Source organism: Dasypus novemcinctus, chromosome Y (genome assembly GCF_030445035.2).
Source record: "Dasypus novemcinctus isolate mDasNov1 chromosome Y, mDasNov1.1.hap2, whole genome shotgun sequence".
Classification (NCBI taxonomy): Eukaryota; Metazoa; Chordata; class Mammalia; order Cingulata; family Dasypodidae; genus Dasypus; species Dasypus novemcinctus.
In genome coordinates, this window is record NC_092216.1 from 15789701 (window position 1) to 15815433 (window position 25733).

General features: G+C 37.4%; 1 protein-coding gene across 1 annotated transcript in view; it reads right to left on the reverse strand.

Moving 5' to 3' along the window:
• LOC139438262 (BCL-6 corepressor-like) overlaps positions 1 to 25733 on the reverse strand; it is a 161907-nt gene that overhangs the window by 121742 nt on the left and 14432 nt on the right. The window contains 5 exon segments of the mRNA XM_071213401.1: positions 22062 to 22316; positions 22663 to 22985; positions 23633 to 23757; positions 23759 to 23921; positions 24011 to 24265. Of these exon segments, the coding sequence (XP_071069502.1) occupies positions 22062 to 22316; positions 22663 to 22985; positions 23633 to 23757; positions 23759 to 23921; positions 24011 to 24265 (1121 nt within the window).

Sequence of the window (25733 nt, forward strand, 5' to 3'; positions counted from 1 at the left end):
CACCAGAGAGTTTGCAGGTGACTTAGGGAAGAGAACAGAAGAGCTGAGCCTGAGAGATCCTGGAGAGAAATGACCTCTATGCCAGGAGAAAGAGGACTGGAACACAAGAGGGAAAGAAGAGACCAGGCAGAGAGCAGCAGCCATCTTGCTTCAACATGTGGCAACTGACTTTGGTGAGAAAGCAACCTTCAGTTGGACTTTCCTTGACTTTGTAACTGTAAGGTTTTACCCCAAATAAAAACCCTTAAAATAGTCAACAGATTTCTGGGATTTTGAATCAGCATCCCTTTTGGTGGACTAAAACACATACCTTATGAAAGAAAATAGACAAAAGGTAGTACATATTGTTTGACTCGTTCATATAAAGTATAAGTATATATATATTATCGCGATGGAAACAGAATAGCATTTATGTACTGCAGAGGAAAGATAGAGAGATTGAGTGGTGATTATTAAGGGATAGAGTTTTTATTTGTTTTTTGCTTATTATTAGTGGAGTAATGAAAATCCTCTAAAATGACTGAAGCGATGCATTCACAGTTCTGCAATTATACCAAATACCATTAATTATAAACTTTGGATAGGTTTTATGCTTTATGAATCTGTATCCAGAAATTGATTTAAAAAAAGAAATCTATATATACAAATTGTCTATTACTTAAAAATAAAACAATGCCTTTCCATCTAAGATCAGGAACAAGACCACGATGCCCATTCATCACTGTAATTCCATATTAGTGAATAGTAATATTAATATTAATCAAGTTACAGCATTTAGAAAAGAAAAAAAAAATTAAAGGCATCCAAATTGGAAAAGAGGAAGTTAAACTCTCACTATTTGTGGATGACATGATCCTCTATTTAGAGATTTCTGAAGTGTCTGTAACAAAACTACTTGGAGTATATTACAATAAATGAGTTCAGCAAAGTGGCAGGATGCAAGCTCAACATGGAGAAATCTGTAATGTTTTGTACACTAGTTACTGAATAATATTAGGAGGAAAACAGGGGGAGACATCCATTTACAATAGCAACAAAAATTCAAATAGTTAGGAATCAAATTAATCTAAGTACAGGACCCACAAAGCAATGCTAAAAGAAAGGCTGGATAGTTTTCAGGTAGCAGGGATTGAACTTGGGACATCTTACACGCAAAGCAAGTGCTTTACCACTGAGCAGCATCCAATCTCAAAAAAGGTAATGGATAGATTTTTTGTTTTGTTTTTAGGAGGTGAAGAAATTTTAAAATACCAAATATATGGAAAACATTCTGTGTTCATGGACTGGAAGACTAATTATCAAGAAGATGTCAATTCTACCCAAACTGACTTATAGATTCAATGCAATACCAATCAAAATTCCCACAGCCTACTTTACAGAAATAGAAATGGTAATCACCAAAATCATTTGGAAGGGAAAGTGTACCCAAATAGCCAAAAGCATTCCAAATAGATGAGCAACATAGGATGACTTTTACTACCTGAACTTTAAAACATAATACATAAAACATAATACAAAGCTACAGTAGTCAAAACAGCATGGCATAAGGATAGACACATCAATCAGTGGAGTAAGACTGAAAGTCCAGAAACAAACCCTCACCTCTACGGTCAACTTAATTTGTTTTTGACAAACCTACCAAGACCGTGGTAATGGGATGAAACAGTCTCTTCAACAAATGGTGCTGGGAGAAGTGGATAACCGAAAGAATGAGAGAGGTGCCCTGTTTCACTTCCTATATAGGAATCAACTCTAAAGCAAACAAAGATTTAAATATAAAAGTTAGGGCCATAAAACTACTAAAAGAAAACCTTGGGAAACATTTCAAGACGTTGTAGGAGGTGGTGGCTTCTTGGACCTTACACCCAAAGCACACGCAATGAAAGAGAAATAGGTAAATGGGAACACCTCAAAATTAAACACTTTTTCACCTCACAGGACTTTCTCAAAAAGGTGAAAAGGCAGCCGACTCAATGGGAGAAGATATTTGAGAATCACATGTGTGATACGAATTAATATCCAGGATATATAAAGAGAGTTGCAACTCAAGAATAAAAAGACAAGCGACCCAACTAAAACAGGCAAAAGGCTTCAATACACATTTGCCCAAAGAGGAAATACAAATGGCAAAATAACTAACTAAATACATACATACGTACGTACATAAATAAATAAATAAAACACTTGAAGAAATGCTCACCATCGCTAATGATGAGGGAAATGCAAATCAAAGCTACATGAGATTTCATTTCACATCTATCAGAATGGCCACCACTAAAAAGACAGACAACTACAGGTGTTGGAGAGGATGTGGAGAGACAGGTACACTTATCCACTGCTGGTGGAATGCAGAATGGTACAACTTCTTTTGGCAGCTCCTAACGAAGTTCAATGTAGTTTTGCCACACGACCCTGCAACACCACTACTGGGTGTATACCCAGAAGAACTGAGAGCAGTGACACCAACAGACATCTGCACACCAATGTTCACAGCAGCTTTGTTCACCACTGCCAAAAGTTGGAAACAACGCAGCTCTCCATTAACAGATGAACGGATAAACAAACTGTGGTGCATTCACGTGATGGACTATCAGGCAGCTGTAAGAAGAAATGAAGTCACAAAGTATAGGATAACCTGGATGAACCTGGAGAACATTATGATTGTGTTATTATGCACTACATATATTGTGTAGTATGAAAATATTTAATAAAAAGAATCCCAAAGATTGCCAGCCAATACCAGAAGCCAGGAAAGAGGCCTGGGAAAAGACGTTCATTAAGATTTCAGAGGGAGCACGGCCCTTCTGACACCTTGATTTGGGACTTCTAGCCTCTGAAAAATTTTCTGTTTTTTTTTTTAAAACATTGAAAATAATAAAAAGTATGCAGTGAATCTTATCCAAACACCATGTAATGGAGACAGAAATTAGTAACAGCGCATGGCAAATTCAGATGCAGAAATTATACAACATACTCTTAAATAAGCTGTGGATCAAAGAAAGAATCACAAGGGAAATTGAGAACATCTTCAGTCAAAAGAAAATGAAAACACAACATATCAAAACTCACGGATTATACAAAAGGCAGAGCTGAGAGGGAAGTTTATAGCTCTAAATGCTTTAGATTTAAGAAGAAGAAAGAGACTTCAGGATGTTGGAGGATTGAAGAGTCGCAGGACTCACTTCTCTCCCAGAAAAACGGGTAGAGGACAGGCAGCCACTGTTTGGGAAACTCTTCCAGCATTTAGGAAACCAAGGGAGGCCTGGACACCACCAGAAGAGGGAGCGGAGAAGGAAAAGAGACTCAACAGTAAAGGTCTGTGAGTAAAGGCAGCTGCTTGCACCACCCTCACAGCAGACATCATTGTGTCCAGTAGCCCCTCACTGGCAGCTACAGGCCAAGGAGGTTGCACGGATCCACCTCTCCAGGAAAGGGAAGGGAGAGAGATGCAGCCTAGAGCCGATGCCTCTTTTGGCCAAAAAGCTTGGTGTGCTCTATCCCATGCGTCATGCTCTTCCAGGTTGGTGGGGCTCCATCATTGTTTGACCTGGAAGCTAGCAGGAGAATAAAGAGATCCAGCCTTCTGAAACACCCTTCCTACTAACCGGGACTGGTGGCTGACAATGTGGAGGGAGGTGCAATTATTTCCTTTCTGGGAAAAGGGAAGGGCACTGGCCAAGAAAGGAGCGCAGCTACTGAGAGATTTTGATTTAGGAGGCATAGCTCTGAATACCACACCCTGAAAGAGAATTTTCCATCACATCCTATCCACACTGCCCACTCTCCAAGATTACTGTGAACACATGCTGATCACAGTTTGAGCTGAAAGGCCTGCTGAAGATTCCCATCTGCTGGCAGACAAAGAAAGTGCATGCAAAGAGGAAAAGCACACCAAATGTAAGAAAAGAACAATGATTAGTAGTAAGATTTTGACAGTATTCTTTCATAGTTTTTAAAAAATGTCTCATGACAATGCAAGGTGTTGGTGGAGGGTGTTTGGGACCCTTGTATGATGTTACATGTTTGCTTTGTAAGTTCATAACTTTTACTATAGACTTAATTGTTTATGTATGTTCATATAAAAATGATATAAATTTGATAATAATAGGATTGGTTAGTGGAAAAATACTTTGTTTAGTAGTACTATTTTGACAATGCTTTTCAATCATTAGTTCAAAAGGTTTAAAAACAATGCAAGTTATTGGTGGTAGTGAGAGCGGTTATGTATGTTTGCTTTTTAAGTTCACAAATATACATTCATTGTTTGTGTATGTTTATGTATGAGTGATTTATTACAATAAAAAGTTAAAACAAGGGAAAAAAAAAAAGGACAAACCATGACTAAGAAGTAGCAATCAGTAATATCTATGCACCTAAACACAGTGCCCCAAAATACACGAGGTAAAATTTGGCAAAGCTGAAAAGAAAAACAGACATTTCTATAAAATAGTTGGAGACTTCTACACATCCCTCACATTAACAGACAGAACAAGTAGACTGATGATCAACAAGAAGAGAGAATTTCAACAATATCATAAACGATCTAAGCCAACAGACATATACAGACCATTGCTCCCCAAATCAGTAAGTTGCACGTATTTCTCAAGAAGTCATAACTACAAAAACAATGAAATTATAAAAACACCTTCTCAGTTCATAATGGGATGAGACTGGAAATCAATAATAGAAGGAAAGCTAAAAATCACAAATATGTGGAGACAGAACAACATATTCCTGAACAATGAGTGGATCAAAGAAGAAATTGTAAGAGAAGTTAGTCATCAAAAAGCTCCCAACAAAGAAAATTCCAGAACCAGATGTCTTCACAGGTGAACTCTATCTAGCGTTTCGAAAATAAATAACACCAATCCTACTTAAAACTCTTCCAAAAAGTTGAAGAGGAGGGAAAATAACTCAACCCATTTTATGAAGCCAGACACAGATAATACAAGAAAATAAATTTACAGAACAGTCTCTCAGATGAACATAGATGCATTAATTCTTAACAAAGTACTTGCCGATAACATTCAACAGTATATTCAAAGAATTCTACACCACAACTGAGTGTGATTTCTTCCTGGAATGAAAGCGTGGTTCAACACAAGAAAATCAATTAACATAATCACCACACTACATATTGAAGGAAAAAAAGCAGTGATTACCTCGAGGACACAGAAATGTCATCTGACAAAATTGAACATCCTTTCTTGATGAAAAAACTTCAAAAGAAAGGAATGGAAGGAAATCTCCTCATCCTGATAAAGGGCATATATGAAAAATCCATAACCAAAATCAACTCTGTGGGGAAAGGTTGAAAGCTTTCTGTCTAAGAAAGACAAGAATGCTCACTCTCAACACTCTTTTTAACAGTGTGTCAGAAGATCTAGGTAGTGCAATTAGACAAGAAAAAGAAAAAAAAAAAAACAGCATGAAAATTGGAAAAGACAAAGTAAAACTCTCACTATTCACGGATGACATGATCCTATTTTTAGAAAATTCCTGAAATATCTATGACAAATCTAGTAGAGCTACTGAGTTCGGCAAGGTGGCAGGGTACACAATCATGCAAAAACATTACATGAAAAAATCATAATGTTTCTATACACTAAAATTGAACAATGAGAAGAGGAAATCAGAAAAAAAATTCCACTTACAATAGCAAAAAAAGACTCTAAATAACTAGGAATTATATTAACTGTAGAAGTAAAAGAGCTTTACTCAGAAAACCACAAAACATTGCTCCAAGAAACCAAAGAAGACCTAAAAAAATGAAAAAACATTCTGTTTGCAGGAATTGGAAGACTAAATACCATGAAAATTTCGGTCCTACCAAAACAGATTTATAGATTAAATGCAATCACGATCAGAATTTCAAGAGCATACTTTATAGGCATGACGGGTAATTGGACCCAGATACGCAAAGACACTCTGAAAATAGAAGAGAAGAGGACGCACACTGTCTGACCTTCAAACATATTACAAGGCTACAGTGACCAAAACAGCATGGTATTGGCATAAAAAAACACACTGATAGGTGGAATTGAATTGAGCGTTAAGAAGCAACTCTCACCTCTACGTTCAACTAGTTTTTCAGAAGCCTGCTAAATCCGCTTTACTGGGACAAACAGTCTCTTCAAGAAATGATGCTGCAAGACCTGGATATACATAAAAGAGTGAAAAAGAACCAGCATCTCACTCTCTAAAAAAAAAATCAACACAAAATAGGTCAAAGACCTAAATACAAAAGCCAGGACCATAAAATTCCAAGAAGATAATGTAGGGAAATACCTTCAAGATCTTGTGTTGGTGGTGATCTGTTAAATCTTACACCCAAAGCACTGGCAATGAAAGGAAAAATAGATAAATGGACCTTCCTCAAAATTAAGCACTTTTGTACCTCAAAGGATTTTGTCAAAATGTGAAAAGGCAGCCAATTCCATGGGATAATATCTTGGGAATCACCTGTATGATAAGAGTTTAATATTTATGATATGTGAAGATGTTACAACTTGGGGAGCTGATGTGGCTTCCCACATACAAGATCCAGGTTCAATCCCCCAGTACCAGTAACTCACATACACACACAAAAAAGGTGATACATCTTTGCAATAAAAAGAGAAAAAGCAACCATATTAAAAATTGGTCCAGAGACTTGAATAGACATCTGTCCAAAAAAGGAAATATAAATGCAACACGTGAAAAATTGTACAATATCACTAGCAATTAGGGAAATGCAAATCAAAACTACAATGAGATGTACTTATTAGAATGTCCTCTATTAAAAAATAGGAAACTACAAGTGTTGGAGAGGATGTGGAGAGCTAGGAATACTCATTCGCTGTTTGTGGAAATACAGAATGGCACAGCCATTGTGGAGGACTGTTTGGCAGTTCCTAAAGAAGTTGAAATATTCTTGCCACATGACCCAGCAATATCACTTCTGCATATAAATATCCAGAATGAAAAGCAATGGCTCCAATAGAAATCTACATATTCTTATTCATAATAGCATTATTCACAGGTGCTAAAAGATGGAAATGCCCCAGGTTTGCATCAGTCAATGAGTGCGTAAACAAACTGTGTTATATACGTATGAAGTAATATCATTCAGCTGTAAGAAAAAATAAAGACAGGATGCATACAACTACATGGATGAACCTAGAGGACATTAGGTTGAGTGATGCAAAGTTGACACAAAGGAAGAAATATTATATGATTTTGTTATTATGAACTAAAGATATCAAGCAATCTCATTTGAGTTAATAACTAAAATATAGGTCACTAAGAAATAGAACGAAGTTAGAGAATGGAAAGCTGTAGTTTAATTGGTATGAAGTTGGTAAGGGGTTGTTAATCTTTGGAAATGAAGAGAAGTGATGAAAACACATCAGAATGTTTGTAAGCAGCAGTGATAAAACTGCATATGGGTATGGCAGTGCTTTTTGAAAGGGAAGCTCTACAGTCCTGTTCACTGTTCATCCCTAGGAAGAACGAAATCATATTTTTAAAAAATGAAATATGAACTGTGTAGCATAGTGAACCCTCTAGTGAAAAATTAGGATAGGTAATATTGCACATATAACACTGTTCTACTTTAAAACAGAACAAATGTACATCAATGTTGTAAGATGTTAATATAGTGGAAAAATACAACCAAAGCCAACTATGTTCAACAGTGCAAAATAATATATTAACAATCTCCCATTAAGGATAAAAACAGGAAATAAACTGAGTGAAAGAAACTAGGCAAAAGACTCCACATACGTTCAACTCAATCTCTGCAAAATGTAAATACCAAACCAACTGAGGGAATCCGCCTCACCAAGACCTGCCCGAGAAGCAATGGCAAAGAGAGTTGTTCAGACTGAACTGAAGGGACATCACACACTGGGTCAAAGCAGGATATATACATTAAGATGTGCAGTAAAGGTAACCATTGGGGTAATCATAAAAGCCAGAATTATTGTACCTTATTGTTTGGCATGTAACTATGCTTCTTAGGTCTTGTATGTTCTGAACTGCGAATGAATAAAAATTAACAAAAATGTATGGTTTTTGACACACAGTATACAAAAGATATAAGCAGTGACAATCATAAAAGAAGGTGGGAGCACAATGGGGTTTAGGAAAACCATACTTTATGCTAATGAAGTTAGGCTGATATCAAAACAAATATGACTGTTACGTATTTAGGATGGAAAATGTTGACTCCATTGTAACCACAAGGGGAAATTGATAAATATATCCAATCCATTCAGTGAGTTACAGCAGGATTTATAATGTTCTGCATTTTAATGTAACATGTTGTGTGATGTAACATGTTTAAAAGAAAAGACAATTTTAAGAAATTTGCTAAAAATAAATTTATATATCTAAGTAGAAAACAGAACGCACTCCACATGGTTCAAGACAAGAAATAAGATAATATAAAATAGTTATTAATGGAAACACTGCAAAATTTAAAAAAAAAAGGTAAAAGAATTACAAAGGTTAAAAGCAAGAAGGCAGAAGAAAATTCTGCATTGTAAGTAGTGACTTTTAATAAAAAGAGATTAACCTCACCAGTCAGTAGACTGAGAATGGTGGAACAGGTTAAAAAAAGTACAACCCAATTACCTGGTGTCCACAGAAGACTCCTCTTAAATTCACAGATTCAAGTAGTTTAAGGTGAAACTATGAAAAAATGTATACCATACAAGTAGTAGTCAAAAAAGACCTGAAGTACTAACAGACAAAAAGACCTTAAATCATAAAAACAAAATTTACGAAAGACAAAGGCAGTCATTACATAATGATAAACGAGTCAATTCCACAAGAGGATGTAATATTTATAATATAAATACATACAAGTAACAGCAGAACCCTAAAATACGTTTCAAATACAAACATTTGAAGGGAGAAATACTCCTAAATAAAAAGTAGAAGATATTAATATACCACTTTTAATATTGCTTAGAACATCTAGTGAGATGAGATCACAGAGAAAATTAAAGAATGGAATGTTATTCTAAAGCAACTAGACAACAAACATATAGAACATGGCACCCAACGGCAGCAGAATACACAATCTTCTCCACTGCATTTGGTTCATTATCTAGGACAGACCATACGTTAGCTTACAAAACAAGTCTCAGTATATTCAAAAATACTTAAATCTTAAAATATGACTTCTCTGAACACAATGGATTGAAAATGTAATTCAACAGCATAAAGAAACATGGGAAAATCACAAACATACAGATTATTATTATAATATTCTGAAACAACTTATGGGTTAAAGTGGAAATAATGAGGGAAGTTAGGAGATATCTGTTGGTGAATAAAAATGAAAATACAGCATACCAAATCTTAAGAGGTGCAAAACGGCAATGCTTAATTGGAAAGTCGTGGTCTAAATGCTGACCAAAAATAAATAAATAAATGAGAAGGCTGCAAACCAGAGACCTTTAACTTAAAAATGGGGGGCCTAGAAAAAGCAAAGGTAGAAAATAAAGATTAGAATAGAGATAAGTTAAATAGAATATAGAAAAAAAAAAGTTGAGATTCAACAAAACTCAAAGTTGGTTCCTTAAAAAGATGAAAAAAATTAGCCACACAAACAAAGAAAATGTGAGGAAACGCGTAACAGAAATCAGAAATGTATAGAGGGTATTATTATAAAAGAATAATATAAATGAGGGTACACCAATAAATTAAATAATCTAGAAGAAACGAAGAAATTCTTAGAAACACATGAACAACCTACATGACTCTTGAGGAAATAGAAGATCTCAACAAACCAATAACTGGTGAGGAGATTGAATCAACAAATCCAAAAGCAAAAGAAGAAAAGCCAGCACCAGATGGCTTCACAGATGTATCTTCCCAACATCCCAAGAAGATTTAACTCCTAATTCTGCTCAAACTTTTCCAAAGAAACTGAAGAGGAGGGAACACTCCCTAATTCATTCTGCAGGGCAAGCATCACCTTGATACCAAATCCAGGTAACAATACCAATAGAAAGGAAAACAACCGAAGAGTATCTCTTATGAATATAGATGCAAAATCCTCAACAAAATATTGGAAAACCAAATCCAAAAGCATACCAAACTATGATTAAATTGGTTTACACCAGGTATGCGAGGTTGAGTCATTAAAAGAAAACCAATTAAATGCAATACACCACAGCAGCAAAATGAACAAAATCACATTATCATCTAAATCGAAGGAGAAAAGGTGTTTGACAAAATCCAGCACAACTTTTGATAAGCAAACACTGGAACACGAGGAATAGAAAGAAACTTCTTCAACATGATAAAGGCCACACATGAAAAACCCACAGCTAACAACCTACTAAAAGGGGTAAGACTGAAAGTTTTACCATTAAGATAAGGAAGTTTTTTAAAAATGCCACTGTCACCACTTTTACTTAACATTGTATGTGAAGTCCTTGCTGGAACAATTAGGCCAGAAAAGGAAATAAAATCTATCCAAATTGTAAAGGAAGAAGTAAAGCTTTTTATGTTTTCCAAAGACATAATTCTAAATTGAGGAAATCCCAAAAAATCCGCAGCAAACGTTAAGAGATTATAAATGTTTTGAGCAAAAAAGTACTCTACAAGTGCAATATCTATACATCAGTAGTGTTTCTATATTGTGGTAAGACTAGAATCACTGGCACGGGAAGCTGAAATAGGCACCTCCATGGAAAGATTCTGCCATGAGCACCATCTGCGGCTGGCCCAGACCCTTAAGGAGTTTGTAGGTCCAGGCCTCTTGGAGTTAATGTGTACCGAATTAGTGAGTTCCTTGTCGTATTCTGACAATTTAAGCTGAAACAATTTTAAAGACTTAGAATAAAGTGAACCAAAAATCAAAAGTCATGAAACAAAATCTCTAGGAAAGAGAGAAATTACCTCTCTGCATAAATTCACCAACATATTCAGATAACTAGACATCAGCTAGAAATTACAAGTAATACTAAAAATCAGGAAGAGATAGCCCAGCTAAATGAACAAACCAAAAATTCTGAGGAGACACAGGATTTAAGACAACTAATCAATCATAATCACACAAATCTCCTAAATCAAGTGTTGAAATAAAAGTAACTGGTAATTTAAAGGGTAAAAATACAGGCAATAGTAAAATATGACAATGGAAAGCAAATGAGATACTGGAGTAAGTAATGCCTTTATAGTAGTATCATTCAACATTAGTGGTGAATTCCCCAACAAAAATACATACCAATTATGACAAAATGCTTAAAAAATTGCAAGCCCTCTTAATGATATATATACAAGACACCTCAGACATAAGAACTCAATAAGCAAGAAAGTGAAAGGTGGAAAAAGATATTCCACAAAAATAGCACCCCAAAATGACCTGGAGTGTCCATACTAACATCAGACAAAATAGATTTTAAATGCAAAATTGTAATAAGATATGAAGGACAGTAATATATTAATAAAAGGAGCAATGCACCTGAGAAAATAATTATGAGTATGTATGCACCTAACCTGGGTGCCCCAAGATGCATGAGGCACAAACTGGCAAAATTGAAGGGAGAAATAAGACGTCTTTAAAATAGTAGTTAATGGACTTCAATACACCACTCTCAGCACTGGACAGAAGGTAAAAACGGCAACAGAGAGCTTGAATACCATGATAAGCAAACTAGACTTAGGCATTTATAGAGCATGACACCTCTAAAGAACAGAATATGCATTCTTTAAAAGTGCGTACGGATCTTTCTCCAGAACAGGCAATATGCTGGGACAAAAGACAAGTCTCGATAAACTTAAAATGGGAGAAATTACACAAAATACCTCCTCTCTATTAAAATGCAACAAAACTGAATATAAAATGTAGACAGAAAAACGGAAAATATATAAATCTATGGAAACTAAATAACAGCCTTAAATAAACAATGGGTGAAAAAAATTACAAGAGAACTCAGTAAATGCCTTGGAATCAATAAATATGGAGCACACCATATAAATATTCATGGGATAGAGCAAAAGCAGTCCTGAGAGAGAGATTTATAGTCTTCAATGCTTACATTATAAATGAAGAATGAGCTAAATTTGAAGACCTAACTGCACGCCTCCAGGAACTAGAAAACGAATGGCAAACTAAATCCACATCAAGCCAAAGGAAAGAAATTATAAAGACTGGAGCAGAAAAAAAGAAATTCAGAACAACAACAACAGCAAAAATCAATAGAAACAATCAACAAAACCAAAAGTTGGTTCTTCAAGAAGATCAACAAAATTGACAAACCGCTAGCTAGATTGACAAAGAAAAAAGAGAGAATCTGCAAATAAATGAAATCAGAAGCGTGAGGGGACATTACCACTGACTCTGCAAAAAGAAAAGAACACTACGAACAACCATAGGCCAAGAAACTAGAAAATGTAGGTGAGCTGGAAAATTCCAAGAAAATTCCAGGAACCACTTTCACTGACCCTAGAAGAAACAGAAGACCTTAACAAACCAATCACAAGTGAGGAGATGGAAATAGTCATCAAAAACCTCCCAAATATGAAAAACCCTGGACCATAGACCTCACAGGGGAATTCTACCAATCATTCAAAAACGAGCTAATGCCATTCTTGCTGAAGCTCTCCAAAACACTGAATAGGAAGGGATGCTACTAAACGCATTCCATGAAGCCATTACTCAAACACCAAAACCAGACAGACAATATAAAAAAAAAATATTATAGACCAATATCTCTAAAGAATACAGATGCAGAAATTCCCAACAAAATACTTTCAGACCAAATCCCAAAGCACATTTAAAGATATAAAACCATGATAAAGTGAGTTTTATGCCAGGTGTGCCAGGATGGTTCAATGAAAGAAAAATAATGTAATAAATCATATTAATAGATTGAAGAAGAAAAAGAACACATGACCCTCAATTCATGCAGAAAAGGCATTTGACAAAATTGATGATTTTTTTCTTGGTAATAACATTCCAAGAGATAGAAAGAAGTAAATTTTCTCAACAGAGTAAAGTGCATATATGAAAATCCTACAGCTGGCATTGTACCGAAAGGTGAAAGAGTGAAATCTTTCCTGCTGAGATCAGGAACAAGAGAAGGGTGCCCACTGTCACCACTGGTATCCAATATTATGCAAGTAATCCTAGGCGGGGAAATTAGGCTAGATAAAAATAATAATAAAGCGCAGCCAAATAGGAAATAAGAAGTAAAACTTGTGCTATTTGCTGATGATATGATCCCGTATTTGGAATACCCTGAAAAATACCCCACAAAGTTCTACAACTTACAGACAAGTTCAGGAGAGTGGCAGGATACAAGTTTAGTATCCAAAAATCAATATCGTTTCTGTACTCTACCAATGAACAATGTGAGGAGGAAGTCAGAAAGGAGTCCAATTATGATAGCAACTAGAAGAATCAAGTATTTATGAACAAACTTAACCAAGAACATAAAAGATCTCAATTCAGGAAACTACAGAATGTTACTAAACGAAACCCAAAAAGACTTAAATGGAAGAGCATTTGTGTTAATGGAGAGGAAGTCTAAATATCCTTATGATCTCAATTCTACCCAAACTCATTTACAAAATAAACACAATCCCAATAAAAGTCTGAACAGCTTTTTTTGCAGAAACAGAAATGTCAATTATCAAAAATTTTTGCAAGAGTGGAGGGCCCTGAATTGTCCAAACTGTCATTAAAAAAAAGAATGAAGTTCTTCTTCAAAAAGTCTCACTTCTTGAATTTAAAGCTATTTACTTAGCTACAGTAAACAGCATGGTACTGACACAAACATATGCAGACTGACAACTGGAATAGAACCTCACAGCCATGGTCAAGTAATTTTTGACAAGGCTATCAAGGTTACCCAGCTGGGGAAGAAGAGTCTATTCAAGAAATAGTGCTGGGAGAACTGGATATCCATTTCCAAAAAAAGAGAAAGAGGACCCTTATCTCATACGTTATAGAAAAATTAACTCAAAATGGATCAAAGACTTAAATATAAAAGCTACAACCATACAAATCCTACAATAAAATGTAGGAAAGCTTCTTCAAGATCTTGTAGTAGGAGTAGTTTCTTAAATCTCACATTCAAAGTACAAGGAACTAACGAATAGATGAATGGAAACGCCTCAAAATTAAACATTTTTGTTCATCCAACGATTTAACAAGAAAATAAGCAGGCAACTCAATGAAAGAAAATATTTGTAAGCACACATTTGATAAGGCTTTGATATCCATATTTTAAAAAAGACATCATACAACAGAAGGATAATAAGAAAAACAACCCAATTAAAAATGGCCAAAATTCTTTGAATAGACATTTTCCAAAGAGGAAATACAAATAGCCTAAAGATACACAAGAAATGACATTCAACATCATTACCTATTAAAGAAAATTCAGATCAAAACTACAATGGGATAGCATTCCACATCTTATAAAATGGCTCCTGCACTGTCATAGGAATGCAGACTGGTACAGCCTTTGTGGAAGACATGTGACAATACCTCCAAAGGTATTGGATAGAGAACTGCTGTATGATTCAGCAATTCTGTTAATGGGAATATATTCAGGAGAATTGAAAGCAAGGATGCAAACTGACGTGCACACTGATGTTCAGAGCAACATAAATCACAATTGCTAAAATGTGGTAAGAGAACAAACGTCCATCAAGTGATGAATATACAAAACGTGGTATAACAAATGATGGGATACTGTTGAGTTGTAAGAAATGAAATTGGGATGCACACGACAGCATGGATGAACCTGATAACATTACGTTGAGTGAAATAAGTCAGACACAAAAGGACATATATTGTATGGTATCATTAATATGAACTAAAATATGATGAATAAACTCAAAATGGTAAACTGTAGAATTTAAGTTACTCGGAAATAGAAGAAGAGCTGAGAAAAAGAGCTGATGCTTCACACATAGAGAAGTTTAATAAGGTTAATTGTAAAAGTGTGGAACTTTACCAGACTAAAGTTGATGGTAAGTATTAAAGTGAATATAACTAATACTGCTGTTTTATAAATGTGATTGTGGATGAAAGGGGTAGCTTGTGTACACAGGCATATAAGGGGAGAGAGGATTTTTCATTTTGGAGGAATGAAAATATTAGAAAATTGACTGAGGCATTGGCAGCATAACTCTGTGATGAAAACAAGAACCACTGAGTATACCTTTTCAGTGGCTTGTACAGAGCATTGGACTGTGTAAAATAGGGAATCCAGTGATGGAAGATGGATTATGGTCAACAGAATAAATAAGAGAACATTCTCTCATGAAATATGAAAATTAAATAATACTAATACAGAGTATAGGGTATTAATAATTGGGGGTTGGGAAAAATATGCCAAATTTAAGATATGGGCTATACTTATTTCATAGCTCCTTAACAATTGTTTCACAACAATGAAAGGTGTTGAGGGTGGGCTGATACACGGGAGCCCTGTATGATGTTACACAAGTTTGTTTTCTACAACTTTTTCTGTACACTTACTCCTTATGTATTTTCATGTAAAGGTGCTATACTTCAATAACTTTTTTAAAAGGCAGATCAAAACTACAATTAGATACCATTTTACATCCTTTTAATTTCTTAAAAGCAGGTGAGCTGGGGGATAAATACACCAACTGTAAGATATTGACTATAATTAGCAGTAATGTTTTGATGATGTTCTTTCATAGTTTATAACAAATGTTTCACAAGCAAGGTGTTGCTGGTGAGGTATGAAAGCCCTGTGTGATTATATGCATGCTTGTTTTCTAAGTTCACAACTTTTATTATACACTTTTTGTTTATGTATGTTCACATATGATTAATATTTCAGTAAATTTTCTAATAAAAAAAGAATAGTTTAATAAAAAAAAAAACAACAGAATATAAGAAGAGCAACAAAGGATATGGAGAAATAGGGACACTCATTCACTCCTGGTTATAATGGTGCAACTCCTGTGGAAGACAGTTTTGTGGTTCCTCATTAAGTACAGAATATCATATAACCAGGCAATCCCACTACTAGGTATAATATAATACAATATAAAGAAGAAATGTAAACAAGGACTCAAACAGATATTTGTATGCAGCTGTTCATAGAGGCATTATTTGCAATTCCCTTAAGATGAAAGCAACCCATCCACCAATAAATGAATAAACAAAATATGGTATATTCACACAATGGAATATTACTCATTTGGAAATAAAATTGAAGTTCTGATACAAGCAACAAGATGGATGGACCTTGAAGACATTATGTTGGGTAGAATAATCTAGACATAAAACAGTAAATATTGTATGATCTCACTGACATGAAAACTTTGAATAAGCAAACTCAAGAGTCATAATCTTGGGTATAGTTTACCAGATAGGGAATTAGTAGTTAATGTCTAAGTTCTGCAGAGTCTCTGGTTTGATTGTAAAGTTTTAGTAAAGAATGGACATAACAGTACCACAGCACTGTGAATGTAATAAACAGCAATGGATAACTCATGTAAATGTCATTAAGAGGGGAATTTTTAGGTTACATATATGTTAGAGAAAAACTTTTTAACATAAAACTATACAACAAACTCTAAACCATATAGTAAATAATATACTATAGCTAATAATAGAATTATAATAGTACAATTTTTAAATTGTTCTTTTAATCTTTTTCTTGTGAAATTGAAACTTAGTCTAACAATATATATTTCCAAAGAGTTACCTCCTGAAAACCTCCTCGTTGTTCAAAAGTGGCCTCTCTCTAAACCAACCGCAGCATATAAACTCACTACCTTCCCAACAGCGTGGGACCTGGCTCCCAGGGATGAGCCTCCCTGACACTGAGAGACTGTTACCAAGTAACAACTAATGAAGCATTTGAATAAAGACCTTGATCGAGAGGGATAACTATTAAATACAAATGAGTTTTTATGGCTAAGAGATTGCTGAGTGAGTAGGGAGGTCATTCCAGAGATTATGCTTATTCACCTCTTAGGAGGATCTCACTGACTGCCACAGTAAACCGTGCCTCCAGCAAGGGCTCTAGAGATTTTTAGAAACTATAGGCAGGAGAAACAGTCTCAGGAATTCAGCACCTTGTCAGTGTGCCCTACGTTGGAACACATGAAAACCTATCCCCTCAAGCTATCATCATTGGACTCAAGTTTTAATTTTCCTACACATGTTTCTTTGGTTCTTATGTTCCTTCTATTTGAACATATAATTAGCACTATACCTGTTAAATATAGGTCCCAGAGACTTAAATCTTTCAATGTAAACATGCCCACTGAGCCCTTTATCTCAGCAGAGTTACAGCCAACACCTACCCTCCTCTAATTCATCAGATTAACCCTGGACAACTAACAAAAGGATAATGATGGACAACACCCATCCCCCAAGACAGTATCTACGCCTGCCATCCCCCAAGAGAGTATCTACACCTGCCAGCAAGACAGTTTCATCAATACACCTCATGGGATCTAAGCCCCCTCTCAAACTGGAAGTAAAGTGGGCATCACCATCCCCAAGTCCTCAAGGTTGAGGAATGAACAAACATAAGGGGGAATGCAATGACAGACTGAAACAGACTTATTATTCCAGCAATGGAAGAACTTGCAACACTGATATAAAGGCAGTGACCACCAGACATTCTGAGAAGAGACAGAGGGAAAAAGAGATGTAACATGGGGCATTTCAGGAACATTGGATTTGTTCTGCATGACACTGCAATGATGGATAGAGGACATTAAACATTTTGTCAAAACCTGTAAAGCGCTGTGATGCAAAGTATAAACCATAGTGCAAACTATGTTTACTAAACTATGCCCAGTTATTAGTAATGTTTCAATGTGTGTTCCTCAACTTTTAATAAATGTAGCACACTAATAAGAGATGTTAACGGGCAAAAGTGTGGGAGTGGGAAGGGCTGAGGTATATGAAAGTCCCCAACTTTTGATGTAATATTTACAAAATCCAGTTTCTTTAATAATAATAAAATAATAAATGTTCTTTCATTAATGCTAACAAACATACCACACTAATGTAAGGTGTTATATATAGGGTGACATGAGAACTCTGTATTACATGTATTGTATGTTTGAATTTTCTGTAGAGCTACAACTTCTTAATTTAAAAAAGACAAATAATGGGGGAAAAAACAGTGGAGAGCATTAATGAAACAGAATTGTTTCTTTGAAAAGATCAATAAAATTTCCAACATGTAGTTTGAGTAACAAAGAACAAGAAGAAGACATAAAAAGCACCACAACTTTGTGAACATAATTAACAAAACTAAATTACCTATTTGAATGTGATTAAAGGGGAAATTTCAGGTTGTTTATATGTGACCAGAATAAAAATTTTAAAAACAAGCATAGGACACCATACAGCACAGGCACTGAAACCCATCTGTAAACTATGGATTATAACATGTTCTTTCATGAATTTTAACAAATATATCAAACCAATGCAAGATGTTAATATTAGGATGGTGTATTAGTCAGCCAAAGGAGTGCTAATGCAATATACCAGAAGAGAAGCATATTGGCTTTTATAAAGGGTAGGAGCTATGCCACAAAGCATAGGTTACCTTCCTCACCAAAGTCTTTTCACGTGTTGGCACAAGATGGCTGCCTGTCGTTTGTGAGGGTGCATGCTTCCTGGGCTCCTCTTTCTCAGCTCTTGCTTCTGCCATGTCCAAGGAGTTGCCTCTATTCTTCTATTTTCATCTGGCATGTGTTCACTTGCTCAGCTTCAGCTTAAGTCTTCAGCATCAAACTCCAACATCAAAACCCTTCAACTGTGTCCTTCACCATGTCTTTTATCTTTGGGTCCCCTCCCACCAAGGGTTGTGGCCTCAACACCCTACTGACATGGCCCAATCAAAGCCCTAATCATAATTTAATCACACCCAGGTACAGAGACCAGTTTACAAACATAATCCAATATCTATTTCTAGAATTCATAACTGTATCAAATTACTATACTGTGGTATATGGGAAGACTGAATTTTATGCATGCTTTTTCTATAAAACTACAACTTCTCCAAAATAAAAACAAAATTAGGTATCAGAGTAAACAACGTGCTATAACACACAATGGAATAGTATTCAATAATAAAAAATAAGGATGCTTTAATATATGCTACAACATGAATGAACACTGTAAACATCATGTTGTATGACATAAAAGTCACAAAAAGTCAGATACTGTCTGATCTCACTTATGTGAAAATACCTAGAATATGCAAATCCTCAGTAATAGATAGTGGATTACTGTCTTCCTGGGCCGGGAATTAAGGGGATAGGGCTGTTGTTGCTTAAAGTGTGCAAAGCTTCTGTCTGAGGTAAGGAAAATTTTGGGTAATGGGTGTCAGAGACGGCAGCACAATAGCTTGAATGTAATTAATACCACTGAAGTGTACACTTGAAAGATAATTAAAATGGGAAAATCTAAGTTGTAAGTTGTTGTAATACATGTTTATAAAAAAGTTAGGCAACGAAACTGGTGACCTAGATTTAACTGGATTTTATTAAAATTATTTACATTTGTGCATCATAGCACTTTGCCAAGAAAGTGAAAAAACAAACTCCAATTGGGAGTAAACAGTTGCAAATCATATTATTTGATAAGGATTTTAATATCATATAAAGAAATCCTTCTATTCAACATCAAAAAAACAAATGACCCAATTAATAAATGGATATTTAATAAAAGGGCAAATAAGATCTTTCTCCAAAGAAGATTTACTAAGGGCAAATAAGCAAATGCAAAGATGCTTGACATTACTAATAATCAATCAATACAAATCAAACCATAAGATACTACTTCAGGGAAGCAGATATGGCTCAAGCAACTGGGTTCCCATCTACCATATGGGAGGCCCAGCGTTCAGTTCCCAGGGCTTCCTAGTGAAGGCAAGCTGGCCCACACAGAGTGCTGGCCCATGCAGTAAGCTGACCTGAGTGGAGGGCTGGCCTGCACAGGAATGCTGGCCCATGCAGGGGTGCTAGCCCACACAGGGGTGCTGTCTCATGCAGGAGTGTTGGCCCACACAGGGTTGCTGGCCTACACAGGAGAGCTGGCCCATATAGGAGTGCTGTCTCATGCAGGACACAGGGTTGCTGGCCTACAGAGGAGAGCTGACCCACATAGGAGTGCTGGCTCATGTGGCAAGCTGGCCCAATTGGAGAGTTAGTGCAGCAAAACGACACAATCATAAAAGACACAGAGGAGAGACAATATGAGACACAGTAATCCAGGGAGCTGAGGTGGCAAAGGGATTGAGTGCCTCTCTCCCACTCTGGAAGTTCCCAGGACTGGTTCCCAGTGCTACCTGGTTAGTAGCTGGGTGTGATTAAATTATGATTAATGCTTTGATTGGGCCACATCAGCAGGATGTTGAGTCTGTGCCCCTTTGGTGGGTGGTGACTCATAGAAACTAAACAGCATAGAGGAGTTGGTTGTTCTAATGCCAGAGTTTTCAGCTGGAACTGGGGAAGTAAGCACACAGAGAAGAGTAGCTGAGTCTGGAGAGAATCAAGCCCCAGGGAGAGACAGAGCCAGTCAAGTGATAGTCAACAGGCCATGTGGAGAGGGGCAAAGCCTTAGAGAGCCTTATGGTCTACAGCTGACCTTATAGAGAAAACAAAGAAGCTGAGACCAGAGAGAAATGCACCCTGGGAAGAGAGGAACCCAGGAAGCCTGAGCCCTGGGAGACGTCAGCAGCCATCTTGCTCCAACACGTGGCAACAGACTTTGGTAAGGGTAATAAATTACACTTTATGACCTGGTAACTGTAAGCTTCTACCCCAAATAAATACCCTTTATAAAAGCCAACAGATTGCTTGTATTTTTCATCAGCACCCTTTTGCTGACTAATATAGGGGGAAATGAATAAATAAATAAATCTTTTCTGAAAACACACAAAATGATACTACTTCATAATCACTAGGTTGGTTATGACATGAAGAATAGAAAGAAATCTTTATGAGGATGCTACTCCCACTCAGATGAGCTACATTTTTTTTTTCACCATTTAACTTAGAAAGGGATAATGCCAGCACCTAAAAAGTCAATGTGGGAAGTGAATGTGGCTCGTGTGACTGGGCTCCCATCTACCATATGGGGGTTCCTAGGGCCTCATAGTGGAGGGTAGCTCGCTCATGCAGAGTGCTGATGCAACAGGATTATGCAACAACAACAACAAAAAGAGACACAGAGGAAAGACAATGAGACACAACAAACCAGGGAGCGGATCAAACACAACAGAAAATGACACACCTTGGAAAGTCCCAAGATTGGTTCCCAGTGCCTCCTAAAAGAGAAAACAAGCAGACAGAAGAACGCACAGCAGATGGACACAGAAAGCAGACAGCAAGCACAGCAGACATGGGGGAGAGGGGAGGAATAAATAAAATGAATCTTAAAAAAAAAACAAAAAACAACACCTTTGCCCTGCAGACTGTTACACAGTTTCAAATGACAAATGTGTGGTGGGGAGACACTCAAGGATAGACAGCGTAATCTTTCTAAAAGAGATTTTAAAATGTAAAAGGAAGAGCAGGCGTAACTTAGTGGTGAGCACCTGCTTTGTATGTACAAGGTCCTGGGTTCAATCCCAGGTACCTCCATATATATACACATGTATACATACATACATACATACATATTTATTTATATATATATAGTTTCCTCATCTAAATGCATGGATAATATTAACCTGTAAGAGGCTACAGAAAGAGTTCAACAAGCTACTGTGGGTCATATGGACCTAGAAGGAACACAGAGTTAACAGCTCAGTCAATATAAGCTACCTTCATTGGCCATGGTGGGAAGGGCAGAAATACGATAGGAAAAACGGGGAATGGGACTTGGAGTTTGGGGATAAGCCTCATAGGACTTCCTCCTCATGAACCCAGCTCTTCTTTCCAGAAGCTCAATGGTCAGGTCTGCCTACACTGTCTCCCCTGAACTCCAGCCCTCCTTGCTTGCTTCTACAACAGGAATCTCCAATACCCAAGACCTCCAAACTCCTAGCCAAGATGCCCCCACCACTGTAATGCAGAGCCCCAAAGAGAAGATTCACCTCATAACCAAGTCGGGCTGCCCGATGCAGAAGGGTCTCACCAGCATTCTTATTGACAAAAACTTTCCGTACTTTCAGGGGCATTGGGTTTGATCGAGTGGTCCCTTCAGGGGAAGTTCGTTGTGGCAGCTGCAAGAACTGGGAGACTGGTAGTAACTGCTGCAAATGGTCAAAGGACTTCTCCTCTTGCTTGACTGGTGACAAATTGTAGTCCAGATTCGACTCATACTGCTTTCTGAATCTTGGAACTGTCACCTATTGCAAAACCATACAGTGCACAGAGTTGAAGGTGTATTTTCAACATAACCTTTTTCCCTCCACCTTCCCAGATTACAAAACTGAGAGAAGGAAGGCACTTTCTTCTTTTTAGGGACTGCAGCATCAAAGGGGTTTCATTGGTTGGAAGAATGAGTTCCTATCTTAAAAATGTGCAACTTCATCAACACTCTGGAAGCATCTCTGGGAATAGAGGAGTACTATTTGGTGTTTGGGGATGGAGGACAGTCAACATGTTAAGGAAAAGGAAAGCTTATCCCTGAGAAGGAGGCAGACAGGGATGTACTCAGAGACCCAAAGGTAGGAGGGAGCTGTCAAGAAGTACCTTGTCATCGTTTTCAGCAAAGGTGTCCCCTGTCAGTGACAACCTTGTCCTTGGTTCCAGAGGTATCAAGTGCTTGGTTTTGCACAGTCTCTTCCCAGATGGCTTCTCGCTGTGGTCAGTATATTTCTCCAAGGAAGATGCAGGCTGGTAACCCTCTTCTTTCTTTGTGTACAGAACACGTGTCTTTAGGTTTTCTTTAATTGTCTGCTGTTTGGAAAGCTGCCTTGAGGCTGGTGTGCAGCCTGGCTCAGCCTGCCTCTTGTTGTCTGTATTGCTGCATGAAAGGCTCTTCGTGGACAGAGAGACAAAGAACCCAGGCAAATCTAAATAAGGAGGTGGTGGGGACAGGCAAGAAAGAGGGAGGGAGAGAAACAAGTGTTATACAACATATCACGTGGGGAAATAAAAGTCCATTGTTAACACTAATCACAGAAGCAACTTCAGTTTTTGTAGACCAGTGATGTTTTCAAGATATTAATCCAATATTTTAATTATCTCACATTCAAATGACAAATAGTTTAACCCACAAGACAACAAATGGCAAGTTTCTTAAAAGAGTCCAAAGAAGAGAACCAAAAAACAGCTCTTTCTACTCTCTGCCCCTTCCCTCTGGGACTCGCTGTAAGATCTCCCAAGGAGACCAGACTTGGGGTTCAGGGCCTAGAAGGCAACCTGGGGCTACAATAAAGGCACTGGCAAACTCTCTGTGGCAACCAAAACTTCTCTACAAGCCCCTCCCTGCTGTACTCCTCACTCTATGTTCAAATCAAAGCAGGGGGAGGAAGTAGGGAGGGGAGAGTAGGTGTGTGTGGAAACAAAGAAATAACTCTCCTGCCTACCATATTCCAGTCAAAATCTACTTCTATGGCACTAAGGTCCCATCATGGTTCATTCCCGTAAAGACAATGGGTAGGTGACCCCTATCCAAGAGGCAGGGCCAGCACGATTCACACGGATAATGAAGAGGGACAGCCCCTCCTTTCTTGCTCATTGTCACTGCATTTGAAGGACTCATCTGACCAGCTTCTAATGCCTCTGGCCACTAAATTTTCCCTGTTAGGCTTCTCTTCAGTACTGTTGTTCCCTTGTGCAATGTCTGGGCTACACTGCCTCAGTCAAACCTTCCCTGCTTTGGCAGGCAGGCTTGCTACCTACTGCTGATACCTGTTGCTCTGATTGTTCTCTAAGGTTCAGATGATTCCAGATTGGGAGAAGTAGGGCCAATTCCTGCCGTTGTACTTTCTCCTCACTGTTTACACCTCAGGTAACCAGCATGCTTCATACCAAAACGTACAGAAATGTCCATTTTGGGTGCACGACCACAAAAGATGACTGAGCTCACTTTTACAGTCCTGTCTTTGTTCGGTTTTCAGAAGAGGGTCCTCTGGCAGCTCCTCCACAGTTGTCTCAGTTTGGCTACTATCTTCTAAGACTTTACATTTTCTTTCCAGCCAGAGGCTGGGGCTGTAGGATATAGCAGCAGCCTGGTTAGCAGACTGTGCATTCAGAGGTTCCCTCTCCATGCAATATTTTTCTACAGGAAAATCTTTTTCCACAGGAACTGCAAATGGATCATCAAGTTTGTTTATAGCACTATAACCACCTAAAGAGGGAAGACAATAATACATAATGAACATCCTTTAAAAAAAAGATTTATTTTCTTTATTTATTGTCCCTTCCCTTGTTGTCTGTGCTTACTGTTCATCTACTTTTTAGGAGGCAACAAAAACTGACCCTAGGACCTCCCATGTGGCAGGGAGACCACCATTCACTTGAGCCACCTCTCCTCCGTACTTGTTGTGTTTCCTCATTGTGTCTCTTCATTACAACATCTCTTTGGGCTCATTACACCAGCCCATCATGTCAGCTCACTACCTTATTCATTTTATTTAGGAGGCACTGAGAGCGAAACCCAGGACCTTCCTTTGTGGTAGTGAGTGCCCAACCTCTTGAGCCACATCTGCATCCCCATAATAAATATCCTAAAAATCAACATTACAAGGAAGGATCTGAAGAGCAGGTAGGGCTCCCGTGCTCAAGTTAATCTGTTAATAATATACTATGATCTTCTTTGGAAACTTGGAGTCCTTACACATTTGAAACACAAACCACTAAAAACAGAATTCTCAAAAGGAAGACACAAAGCAGTAAAGCAGAAGGCAGGATCTTACCCTGGAGCTGATGCACAATACAAATGCTCAATCTCCTATACTCCACAGACTCACAACTGTCTCTTTCTACCTTTTCATGGTTGCAGGTAAGAGACAATCAAAGAAGAAGAGGCACTGACACTACATTTTAAGCACACAGTCCCTTGTTCTGGCAACAAGATCGGAGCAAGCCAACCTAAATTTCTCTATGGAAATATCTGCTAGGCTCATTATTTTGAAATAAATGGAACACTGATATAAGTGAAATTAAATATCCCCAAAACGGCATATACCAAAAGGGAGATAAAGGAGAAAGAGGAATAGGAAAAAGTGCCACAAGAAAGCCTAGGTTCTTAATGGACAGAAGCAACAGTCCCTTTTGGAAGGCTCCAGGCATACACTGTCAATGCTGCAGCCACGTGCAAGGAAGCAGAGCCTGGACAGACCAATGGTACTGGGAAGAGGGACCTGTAATAGCCAAAGGTAAAGTTTTCTACCTCATCACAAGGGCAGAGGCAATTTCAAAGAATATATTCTGATTATTGCACCTCTTTCTCACATGTATGGGGAGAAAAATATACCACTGAAATCAAGAATTGCCTCCATTTCATACTCAAGAAACAGGAAGTCCTTCCCTGTACAAAAGAGGAAGGTCCTCTAGACAAGAGCGCCTCAGAGATACCATTTGTACCAATGGAGAGACTAGTCATCCTGCCTGGTACTTTTCTTCTTTATTACTCCTTCACATGTGGGCCTCTAAGGGAACTCCAAATATAAGATTATTCCTTTCATTGTCTGAGTTATCTTTTATATGCTAGGTCAGTACTTGCTAAACTCTGTTTATTCTACCTGTGCTATATCTGGATACGATGCTCAATGTGCCATTTTCCATAAATCATCTCAGTTCAATATCATTTCCTA